The following is a 12,629-nucleotide window of genomic DNA, read 5'->3' as shown; positions in this document are numbered from 1 at the left end:
TTTCAGTAATAAAATAAGTGCAGCTGGTTATATTACTGGCACTTTAAAGACCAAGTTACAAGCAGATAATACGAAGAAAACTACATTTAGTCAAGTTGATCATTGCGACGCGTGACGGAATGCGTGACGCATTTTCGTGATATTAGCAAGCTGGATCATGGAAGCGCTAAAACGGGCGAAAAAAGGCGCGAACTGTGAAAGGAAAGAAGGAGATATAGTATTTTTTCTGAAAAAGTGTTCATTTAGCCCGTTTAACTACAACTAGGGAGCCTGAAACAGGCTTAGTGCAATGTAGAATAATAATTTATTGTGAAGTTGTTTGATTTGCATAATAGGATTAGCAGTTGACTTATACCACTTCGCTGGTCACGCACAGAAGCGTTCCTACAACATGGCGTCGTTGTTTCGTGTGATCGTGTTTCTTTGCACGTTAAATGCTGCGTTTTCTGCTAAAATCGTGGGTTTAAGCGGCATGGCTTCGGGATCTCACTATTTTATCATCAGAAGTGTAATGGAAGAATTGGCTTCACGGGGTCATGAGGTAAGTTTGACGTTAATAAATTTACATTCACTGAAAGCCAGCTAGCAGTAAGCTTAAGCCTACAGCAATGCAAACACCGAACGCCTTGCCTTTGACGGTCTGGTAAAGTGCTCTCTCCTACTACCTATAAAGACATGACAATATCATGATACAGATTAAAATGACTCTCGGATAACAATACCAATTATCGACATTGCCGAACTTAAACCACTATAAACAAGAGCTGGTTATTTTACCTCAACAAATGACTGCAGACATATATACCTGGCCCCAGTTGTTTAAAACCAGATAAATCACTATCCGGTGGATAGCGCAGTATTAAAGTTTTGTTAAGACCTATCCATTGGATTGCGATTTATCCCTTGGATAGCGTTATCCACCCTTTGAACAACTGGGCCCAGCCCAATATTAACGGGCAAAAAAACTCCCACTATCAAAACAGTACAAAAGTACACCCTGTCCAAGACGAAACCCTGCTAACGGTACGTCCCCTTTTAGGCTCAATAAGAGAGTAACCCCCGTCCCGGAGGGGGGTAGGGGGTGAGGACGGGGTCCACTTTCCTGAGTTCCGATGTTGCCTATGCGGCCGTTGCTTGGGATCGTCACGCAATACGTCCAGTAACGACCCCAAACAACGGCTGTGGGTGACAATAAGTTGTTTATACACGGGCGAAAAACGAACTGTAAGACAGAATACTCAGTGTACGCTGAAACCTTACTAGACAAGACGATCGTGTGTCTTTGGTGTGTCAGTTACGTTGCTAGAAGCTCATCATTGTAAAATAGGGGGTAGCGAGAGGAGAGGTAAAGTTTGCGTTCAAACCTAGTGGCCCATCAGGCCGGAGCTTATCCCGGTTTCAGTAGCATGAAGCAACTAGGAGTATTACTCCTTCCCCACTGGATGGGGTGCTAGTCTATCACAGGGTTACCCCCAACAGTAAAATCGCCGGTACCCATTTATACACCTGGGTGGAGAGAGGCACTGTGAAAGTCAAGTGTCTTGCCCAAATGACCCCGACCAGGGCTCGAACCCGGACTGCCCGATCCGGAGTCCAGCGCGCTAACCATTAGGCCACCGTGCCTCCCATAGCCAGAGGAGAGGGAAGCAAAAAATGTTGTGTCATCTTAAAATTACAGAACTCTATTTTGATTGAATACACAACTTTATTGATTTATTAACGCTACACGCAAATCGAGAATTGCCGAAACTAGCTCGAGAGGACCGACGGATGAAACTTTACGTTAAATGTTTCACTTTGCAATTGCCTAAAGTCTCCTGCGAATGCAATTCCAGTCTATTACTTTTGAGTTACTATCATTTAGAATCAGCTGACGCTCAATATAAAAAAATGTTTATTTCAAACGGTTTTCCTTCTTCCTTGTCGCGGCTTTTTGGTGCCTCTTACACGAGGTGGTTCTTAAAGATGGCTGCAACTTCGATTTCGTCCAGGGCTCTGTTGTAAACTCGACACTCGTCAAGAGTGCCCTTGGTTTTCCAGCCATACAGAGTGCCGAACTCGAGTGCTTTGTTGTTATCGACGCTGCCTTTGACGGCTGAGATGTCGAGGGAGTTTGACTGCTTTTTACCATTGATGTAAACAAACACTTTCTTCTGTTGTACGCGATCAAAAACAATCGCGTAGTGAACCCATTGGCCAAGCAGCTGCGCTGGTTGATATCCATCGTCAAACTCAATCGCTTTATCGGCCAGTCTGCTCTCCTTGTCCCGAATGCATACCTGAAGACCCTTAGCTTGGTAGCCGTGCCCTGTTTCCCAACCGGGTACCCAACCCTGGCGACCTGGACCAAAATAGCAACCATAACCTTTCCTGAGAGCGAAGGTTGTCAGCGGGTATGTGACGTCCAAAATCTTCGCCCATCCAACTACGCTGAAGCTTTTAAGGCCAAAATTCAGGGTGGCATCGTTTGGAACTGTAATGACTCCATTGGAATCAAAGTAGCGACCACGAGAAAATCTGGACAGCTTAGGTACCGGGCCACCGGCCGAGCCATGGTTCTCATGGCCCGAGTCATCTGCGACCTCGTTTCCAGTTTGCTCGTCCATGCGCCAATGGCCAATCAAACCAGGTACACGGTTGTCATAGCAACCCTGGGGATAATATGTCTGCCATTGCTTTTTGGAGCAAACTTCCAAGTACTTTTGGCCGGCGATGGAGCGAACCATGCCTGTCCTCATTGTAGTGCAAGGTTTCTCTTCAAAGGTTAAGAGGTCAGCACTCTAGATACGTGGAAAAATAAAGAACAATGTTGGTCAGACTGACATCTAAAGTATAAAAGGAGACTTAAATAAATGTACTGTTCAGTTGAACAAATTACCATCACGATGTCGGAAATTTAAGATACCAATGAAAATTTATCAAACATGGTTAGAGGTTAATAATGAACTCTAAAGCGCCGCCATTTTGGATTTATGACGTCACACGTTTGTTTTAAGCGTGATAAGAGATAAGAAGGTCTCGATGGGGCCGCCGGAATTTAAGTCATCAGTTAAATTTTCGGCAATTTTTAGCTACCAGGTAAACTTTTAGCCCATTTCTCGGCTATCAGTTTATTTTGCACATCTCATGTCTTAGTATAAATTAGCTAAAAAGCTAAAAAACGCGTCATTTCTCAGCTTTCAGTTAAGCCCTCCAGACCCTCAGATCATGTTTTGGGGTTGAAACAAATACTTCTATTGTTTGACTATGTCGCCATTTGATCGTGTTAGAACACGCAACATACATATACGAAAGCTGACATACAATATGCACCGTTAGTTTGCTCATTGCTCGCCACATGTTAATACTCTGTCAAATGCGCAACTCGAAAAAAATCTGATTGATCAGTATTTGATGTTAACCATCGAAACCCATCGAATGAGGGGGGTGCATCGTTCTACACTAGGAGTACTGAGTATAGCTTAGTCAGACTCAAAGTAATTTATAATGTCAATGAAATGTTAGTGAACATGCATTCTGAAAATAGGACAAGTGCAACCCTTCCACTCTGGCGTTCAGTCTTTTGTCTCAAAATATTAAGTGTCCTTGTTTCCGCCCCGGGATTTCCACACAATATTTCTATGCAAGGAGCACATCTTAGACAACGGCTCTCACAGCTCCTAGCTGATGATATATGCTTCAAATTGGTCTTAGAATTATTGCTGCTGGTTGCTTGATTGACCATGTCAGGGCCGTAACTAGCATGAGGCAAGACGAGGCACTTGGCTCGTCTTGATTTAACCCAAAATTAAAAAGAAAATGTGTTTGGCTGGGAAATAATCCCAGTTGTACAAGATTTTTTTTTTTTCAAGAAATACCTTATGAAAAATGTTTAAGAAAGAGTTTGAGAGTTTCTAATTCTCCAAACTTTCTGAAAGGCATGCCCCCAGAACCTCCTTACAAAATCTTGCCTCGTCTATGCCAAAGTTCTGGTTACGGCTATGCGTGTTTGAACATTTTAAGAAGGAACACATTTTCCAACTTACCTCGCAGCCACAGCATCCATGGCCGATTTGATACGTGCTTTGAGTGATTTGATCTTGTTTTTTAGCAGCTAAACAAAGTCCTCCAAAGTAAGCGCCAAATAAGACCAAACAGGCAACGTTTGAACCCTTCATTACGACGAAGACTTAAGTTCTAGTCTCGGTTTAAACCGACTGATTCGAGTAGCAAGCCCCTAATGAGCCAACGCTTTGAAGTCTGTTCTTATTTGCATGTTATCTCCTGACGTCACAAGTCCTGAATTATTGTATAGTGTTCCGTGTTGCAACTCAGTTACAGCACGTTTCAGCGAACAATACGTAGGTTGATAACGAAGCAGCTGTCCTAACAATTAACCCCATTCGGTTAACTGCACTATGAAATGTTACGTTTTACAGGTTCTAAAGTAATTTAGGGAGGGGTGTAGGGGGAGTTCTGGATGAGTTCTTGGAATACGAATTGTTTCGTTTCATCCTTCTTGTAATGACAAACTCTGTCTCTTAAGCTATAAATCAAGAAAACAAGATAATTTTAAGTGGTGTTCTTATGTATCTGCGTTGTTTAATCCTCCGACGTGCCTGTAAACTCGCACCCTAACCGTACAATGGGAGTTGGGATTGACGGAACCCCCCCCTTTGTTGTCCAGACTAGGTACGGTTTAAAGCATTATGACTTTAGCAGATAGCCTTAACCCTGCTCTGCAAGGTATAATGGATATCTGTTGCTTTTGACGTACATAGTAACAATGCAAAAATATAACAATAGGGACACATGTTGACTGAATTTCATCACGTTTGTTCATGCCACAAGGTTCAAGATTTAAGCTGACTTAAGATTTAAATCTCATTTGATCGGCGCGACGTTATGACGTCAGGTTTGCATCCGGTAACAGTCGATAAGGTTACCAGACACGCCACGTAGCGGCTTGTGTCCCGAGGGGAGGGACTCCCAAATGAAAGGGACGAGGGTGCTGGTCGCGTCACTTAGAGGATTCAAGAATGGTCCCTGAAATGTCGCAGTGCTCGCAATGCTCGCAAAATTTTAGTGGGTGCTCGTTTGCTCGTGCTCGCACTTTTTTACAAGTGCTCGCATGCTCGGTTTTTAGTGGAGGTAACTTTTTGAAAAGTGCTCGTCCGGCTCGCAAGGCTAACTTTTGTCAATGCTCGTGCTCGCAAAGAAAAACGCTGTGCTCGCATGCTCGCAAGTGCTCGCAAAGACCATTTGATACCCCTACTTAGGGGTGTAAATTACGGATTTTGGCCTCACTTAGGGTGTTCAGGACAGGACGCTCATAGTTTTACAGTTGAGGTCCTGTTTGGGGTTGCACATGAATGAATAAAAAAACACCGCCATTCTGTGTTAGCGGTCTAGACCATCAGGTATGGTATCTTTTAGGGGTCGAAAAAGCTAGAGCTATGCCCAGATTGCAGTGCTTTTCTTTAGATGTTTAATTCAATTTTTTTCCGCCGAGCTTCCTGGCCTCGTCTTTTTCATATGGAAGTTCAACCCCGGAAAGTGACTGTAGGTGCTTTACAGAATACTAAAATTAGAACAAGCATTACACTACAATTACAAGGTTCAGGTCAAGGCCTAAAAATAGACCCTGATGCAGCTGAATGATTTATGTTGCAAGTTGCATTGCACTTTGAATTTTTTCAATTTTGACAATTTTTATGGAATGAGAAAGATGATTTATTTCATGGCCTAGTTCCCAGTCTCCTGTAGCTCATTCGAAGCTTGAGAGTTCCACCGGTGCAGGGAAGGTTATAGCCGTACTCTATTTATTTATTTATTTATTTATTTATTTATTTACTTATTTATTTTTAAGGTGGTGTTGGTTGTATCTTCTGATGTTCAAATAAAACCAAGCGAAAAAATCCCGCACAAGATTTACAAAGTTCCATATGAACCGGGCTTCAGCGAAGACCTTTTAATCAAGCCAGCACTGGATGGAAACCAGTTCATGGGCATATGGAAGCTAACTGAAGTACAACGAGTTAATTGCGAGTGCCTTCTAAATAGCACTGAACTCTTACAAGAGCTGAAAGGCTTCGACTTGATCGTGTACGAGGGTGCTGCACTGTGCGCTGTGTTAGTCGGTGATCTTCTTAGTATTCCACGAGTGGTTATTGCCCCCGGTCCGCCAAATGCAGTATTTGCCCCGTATCATATGATACCCACACCGGTGTCATACATCCCACAACAGTTGACCGGGTTTTCGTGTAATATGACTTTTATACAACGCGTTATAAACCTTGGAACGTATTTCGTCTCGAGACTGCTAATGGATTTGATGTTTGCACACTCGATGAGTCCGCTCAAGGAAAAATACAACATCACACCAGAGATCAGTTATAATGAAGCCATTGCCAATGTCGAACTTGTGATCATCCTGGCAGACTTTGCAATGGAATACGCACAACCACTGTTACCAGGTATGTCCTGTGAACAATTGCAAAACTTGCTTATTATCTCCAGAATCTGAAATAATAATATCGTCATGTGCAAACAATAAAGGCTGTTTCACATGGCCAATGCGAGCGCGAACGAAGTGCAGAGAAAAACTCTTGTAAATTAGTACAGGGGCACCCAACAGACCGTTTCGGTGAATATCTGTTCGGCAAACCTATAATTGCCTACGATTTTGATGATAAAAGTGCGACGAAAAACTCTAGTTTTCTTTACCTTAAATTTTCGTGACATGGGAAAAGAAATGCTCGTTTGTCGTTTTGGGTACCAATAAAGGCCAGCTGCGATTTTCAGGGAGACAACGGCGGCTCGTAAATTCGAGTAATATTATTTCGTTCCCTAAAATTTACTGAAGTTTGAAAATTCAGCTAGCGTATCCGAAAAGATACAATTTTCTTAGCGTTTACAAATAAGCCTTTAGATCGCACAAAAAGGACACTTTAAACGTAAAAGCGATGTTCCGACACCTGTAGTAAAATTTGCTCGTTGGGTGCCCCTGGCGAGCAAAACGCAAACACAAACGCAAGCGCAAGGCGGAATTGAGATTTTGCACCTGGCTTGTGCTTTACATCTGTTCTTGCTTTACGCGTGAACATTGCCAACGCACGTGTTTGCGCGCGCAAGCGCAAGCAAGCAAAGCGTGACTTGTCCGCCATCTTGAAAAAAAAACTTCAACTGCGTCTTGCGTGTCTTACGTTTCTTGTATTTGCGTTCTACGTGAAAACGTCGCTTGCGTTTGCACTTGCATTTGCGTCGCACATGTGAACCTCTCATTTTCTTAGTCCGTCGAGTCGAAGCGACAAAAAAAAAAAAAACAGGGAGGAAAAATGTGCGCGACAAATCTGCTCCCAGATTATTGGGGTCATTTGTCCTCTCGCAGTTTTTTGACGCTTCAAGCTCGACGGACTTAACAAAAAGGGGGCTGCTCGTAGTTAACTATTTATAAGGCGTCGCAAAGGAGTTAGCAAGGAAAATTAGCTAGTAGCAGTATGGAGGGCTTGAACCACGCTGCCTCGTTATCATAAGAAAAATTCCTCATTGTTACTTATTTTCGCAGGAACTTAATTTCGCGGAAAGGGAACGGGCATATTTCGCGGGACTTAATTTTCTCGATTTTTTCAAAAATACGTAATTTACATAAAAAAATACAATAGAAAACGTTTAAAATAATTTTTCGCGGGTCTTTAGAGAAGGGCAAAGAAAATGGCGAAGCTTCTTCTTCGCAGAGGGTCTTGACAGTTTTAACCTTTTTATCTTCGTATTGCAGGTGTCGTCATGGTAGGCCCGATCGGTGTAAAAAAGCCAAAGCCTCTCCCCCCTGATCTGCAGGAATTTATCGATGGTGCAGGAGGGGATGGGTTCATTATTGTTTCCTTTGGCTCTTATGTGGAAAAAGTTATCGCTAAGGAGAAAATAGACATGATGGCTACCGCTTTTGCAAAGTTGAAGCAGAAAGTTCTGTGGAGGCTCAAAGGTAAATCAATAAATAGGAGAGTGTACGACAACTATACAACACATCATGAACGATCACTGTCTGAATTCTGCCCAAATCAATAGAAAAGACGAAGTGTCTAACATTTAACGCCATATTCTTGAATACCGCAAAACATTTCCCCCAGAGTGCCTCCTTCCACCCAGAGTGTGAATGGGTACCGGTGAATTGTAGAAACCGGGCAAAATGCTGGAAGCACCACCTTTTTTAGGGGAGCACCCCCGTTTGAATTAATGGATGATGGTAAAGATGGCAACCTAAAGCTCAGCAGCTTAAACCCTGATCAGACTGTATGCGTCAGAATCTCTCATTACCCATTGGTGGGGGTAATTTTTTTCTCATTTCCTTGTTGCGTCCAGTGAAGAGCTGTTGAGAGAGGAGGTATACCGTAAAATTCCGGTTATAAGCCCCCCCGCTTATAAGCCCCCCCGGTTATAGGCCCATCATCCTAGAAACAAAAAAATTCATCCGGTTATATGCCCCCCCGGATATAAGCCCCCCTCTACCGGATGACAGTACTGAACAGGGCTAAATGTTGCTTTTTTGTGCGTTTTTAACTTAAAAGCGTATTTCGATCAACACTCTTGAGGCTCGTTTCGAAACGTTTTTTTCCTTCCGCTTATAAGCCCTCCCGAATATAAGCCCCTCCGCTTATAAGCCCACCCAAAAACACTTGCGAAGTTGTATAAGCCCAGGGCTTATAACCGGAATTCTACGGTATATGGGGTTCCTGCGCACGTGTCACACTAAATTCACTTGATAGAGTCTAATGACGAATCGAAGTAGCAGTTATTTCGGTAAATGTACCATAACGTAATTTCTTTTCAATGTACTACCTTTCTTGAAATCTCGCAGATTACATTCCTTCGTCCCTTAGTCCAAACATCAAGGCAGTGAGCTGGCTACCTCAGAATGATCTATTGGCTCACAAAGACATCAAAGGTTTTGTCTCCCATGTGGGACACAACAGTCTTTATGAGTCGGCGTATCATGGTGTCCCTGTGGTGGCTGTTCCCTTATTTGCAGACCAGATTCCTAACGCCAAGAAAGCAGAACAATTCGGACTGGGAATAGAAGTGGATCACAAAACTGTGGACGCTCAACAACTGTTTGAGGCAATTGAGTTTGTCATCAATGAACCAAGGTAAGCCTACGGACGAAAGAGTAACAGGGATGGGGGGGGGGGGGGTGACGGGGACGGGGACGTGATGACGCGGGGAGTGGGACTCGAGTCTGGGAACGAAGGGAGTTTGGAGACGCGGACTATTAAGACCTTCATACAAAAAAACTCGTCCTGATTAAACGATTGTTTGTTGCTTGGTTGATCATTTTTGCTACGTTTAATGCTTCAAACGTTCGTTCCAGATTCAAAAAAGAGGCCACACGCATTTCTCAGCTAATGAAAGACAGCCCACGGACCCCATTAGAGAAAACTGGTGACTCGATAGAGTATGTACTCAGACATGGTGGAGCCCGGCACCTCAGAGCTCAAGAATTTAACATCCCTTGGTATCAGTACTACTTACTTGACGTCATGGCTTTCCTTGTTGCTATAGTTACCTTGGTTGTCATGGTGATAAGATTGTTGTGTAGATGCATGTGCCGTGTTTGCAATAAACAGGATGATAGGAAAACTAAGGATGAATGATGTCATAGTTAGTAGATGATGATGTCTTTCAAGCTTTTAATTGAGCAATGTAACCGCACACAATTAAGGTCATTACCCTGAAATAAAACTGAACATAGATTTTTAACCAAACTTCACCTACTGGTTTATTACTTTAAAATAAAAAGGGGGGTCACCATATTCGTTTAGGAGCAAGAAGACCTTGTATATTCCATATAATTCCTTTATAATTCCTCTGCGAGTACTGGCAAAGTACACACTTTTAGCGATAATTTATTTTTCAATCATAGGAATTGATCTGTTTTCATTTTACAGAAAGAATTTGATCGCTACACCCAAAATATGAGAAAAAAATTGATAGGCCACCGTACCATACTCGTTTACGAGAAAGCGACAATTTACTTCTCTCGCGGACTAAGCCGCATAGAACAAAGCTGCCATTTTGTTTATGTGCGCGCGCTAATTACGCGTAAAATTCTGCGCAGTAAGGATGCGCAATGCAATACAGGGCAATGATCTTTAACAGGAAACCACGGGAACTGTATGACCTAATATTTCTAATGCAACAAAGCGAATGGATTTAGCCTGAGTATAAGAGTAAAACTTTCTGTAATCGCTTTAGAAGGACTCTGTGGTCCTGGCAGACAGTGATGAATGTTAATGCAGACATTAACTTGTGCCTGTTAAAATAAGGCATACTTTTGGTCGAGCTTTGGTAGCGACACTTCCATAGCTTTTGGTCGACCCTTGCATAATTAATGCATATTAGCGACCCGTGTTTATAATATTCATTTTTAACCTAAGAGCGTTTTAATGTTTTTATCAGCTTTTAATGAAGTAGGTAGTAAGAAACTTTCAAGAACATTGTTTCAGAAGAATTGTCGAAGAAAACATACCAGGAATCGCTCCGAAGACAAATCGCGCTTTATCAAATGCCATTCCCGTACAAAAAATAGAAAATTCATCGAAAATGAAATATAAAACAAGAAAACGGTAACTTTACCCTAACAAATCCCTCTAAATCAAATGCTTTTGATATTAGAAAACTGACTTAAAGTGCCTGATATTATTTACACCAATAATAATATAAGTATTAAAACTTTTAAATCGTTGTTTTGATATGAAAGGATGCAACAGACTTGGTTTGGCTTTAATACCAAACACGGGGAAATAAATGAAACAAAATTTCAACTGTTACCTGAGGAATGGCGCGTTTAGTTGAGATTTGAGATCTGAGCTCAGATATGCAAAATTTACTGATAGCCGTGAAATGGGCTGAAATTTGAACTGCAGAGGCGGCGTAGCGTTTTGAAACGTGGGGGGTGGGGGAACTCATCGAGCTCCAAGCCAAGCGCATACCTTCCCTCCACCGGGAGGAAGGGGGCGCGTTCCCCTACTCAAATTTCCTACTGTCTTTAAGGTCGCGCGGGACCCTTGCTCATTAATAAATTCATTAGCCAAATTTCTTGACGGAGTGCTATCTTGTAAAGCTTTAATTCACTACATTTTGAACATCGATTCGAGATGACCGTTGTCTGTGATGTTACAAGCCCTTAAAAGTTTAACTACAGATAATGCGATTTTGTGTCCAAGTTTTCAGCTAGAACAGTGCACCAAATTAAATGATTATATAGCTTAGTGATAAATCATAACCTCTTTTGTGCCATGACTAGAACGAAATTTTTGATTTCAAAAACTGCTACAAGTTAATGGCTTCTAAGAGAGCAAAACTGTGTAATCTAAACTTTGAAACGTGCTATCTTCATTTTGAGAAGGAAATTTAAAAATTCGCTCTAGTCATAGCACAATAGAGTACACCAAGTTTATGTTCCTCATGAATCAACTCTTGAAATTCTATATCGGCGGAGAAAACTCCCGGGGGGGGGGGACTCGCATATGAAAGTGACGGGGATGCTCGTCGTCTCGCTTAGGGTTGTAAATTTCGGGTATTTGGTCTCGCTTAGGGTGTTCCGGGAAAAACGCCAATATTTTTAGCCATAATGGGTCATAATGGTCTCGTTTAGGGTTACAAACGAAGAAAATTACAAATATAAATTCTATTCTTAGTTTTCTGGTATTTTTTTGGGCTCAAGAAAAGCTTGAGCCACACCCAGATTGGTCTCTTTTAGGGGTTCTTTTCAAAATTTCCGACGAGCATCTCCGTCCGTTTCATATAGGAGTCCCCACCCCCGGGAGAAAACTTGGACACAAAATTGCAGGTTTTGAGGCTTCCGAAGACCTTCCGAGTCAATGTTTACAACAACGTGTGATATATTCAAAGCTGTGAATCTAAGAGGGTCTCAATGGGGTAGTGGCTTTTACGGTTAACGGTTAAAATTATGGCTTTCTTACGGCTAACGGTTTAATTATTTCCATTACGATTAACAGAAGTTAAAAATTAATTTCCATTGTTTAAAAAGTTAAAGATTAACTTCCATTATTGAAAAACATATTTTAGGTCTCAGGACCATTCTGGGACGAAGAAGCCATCTAGTCTGTATTATTTAACATTACTGACAGATTTTTTACGGTTAACATATTTAACGAGTAACGGTTAAAATTTTCCAATTTTTACGCCTAACGGGCTACATTTTTGGCCGTTTTACGGCTAACGCTTAACCCCATTGAGACCCTCATCTAATTATGATAATTCCCTATGTTCCAGCGCACGTGGCACAAAGCTGAGAACAATTACTAGTAATTACTTGTACAAAAGAGTTTAAAAACAAACATTCTCATGAATATTTCGTTTGTTGTCGGCTTCAGTCGTTCGGCAGTTCGTCCATACTCTTTAAATAAATACATAGCAATGATTGCAAGGGTCCTGCGCGACCTTAAGGGGAAATCTTTAGTCGTCAGAGGGTAGCAAATGTGCGCTTTGAAGTCGCCGATGCTACAGGTAATGTCAAATACAATCCAAGCAGATTGCGGACCTCTTCTAGTAGCGTTTTGGGGAGAGGAGTTTCGTTGAAAGTCATACAAAGTCATACACCGCCAAGCGCGATCCTGTTGAAACAATTT

The 12,629-nt window shown here is 42.1% G+C and overlaps 2 protein-coding genes across 2 annotated transcripts; one reads left to right on the top strand and one right to left on the bottom strand.

Moving 5' to 3' along the window:
• The first annotated feature begins 376 nt into the window (after positions 1–376).
• Positions 377–10,663, top strand: LOC144630127 (2-hydroxyacylsphingosine 1-beta-galactosyltransferase-like). Its single transcript, XM_078488416.1, has 5 exons — positions 377–541; positions 5,849–6,455; positions 7,757–7,963; positions 8,837–9,125; positions 9,347–10,663. The coding sequence occupies exons 1-5, from the start codon at positions 392–394 to the stop codon at positions 9,627–9,629; spliced, it is 1,536 nt and encodes a 511-aa protein (XP_078344542.1). The 5' UTR covers positions 377–391; the 3' UTR covers positions 9,630–10,663.
• Positions 1,686–4,226, bottom strand: LOC144630126 (uncharacterized). The gene is made up of 2 exons (XM_078488415.1): positions 4,026–4,226; positions 1,686–2,780 (listed from the first exon to the last, which is right to left on the bottom strand). The coding sequence occupies exons 1-2, from the start codon at positions 4,155–4,157 to the stop codon at positions 1,944–1,946; spliced, it is 969 nt and encodes a 322-aa protein (XP_078344541.1). The 5' UTR covers positions 4,158–4,226; the 3' UTR covers positions 1,686–1,943.
• Positions 10,664–12,629: the final 1,966 nt, after the last annotated feature.

The sequence above is a fragment of the Oculina patagonica genome, chromosome 11 (assembly GCF_052425735.1).
Source record: "Oculina patagonica isolate OP01 chromosome 11, crgOcupat, whole genome shotgun sequence".
Lineage (NCBI taxonomy): Eukaryota > Metazoa > Cnidaria > Anthozoa > Scleractinia > Oculinidae > Oculina > Oculina patagonica.
Note: the sequence above shows the minus strand (reverse complement) of the source record. Positions and strands in the feature narration are given on the sequence as shown.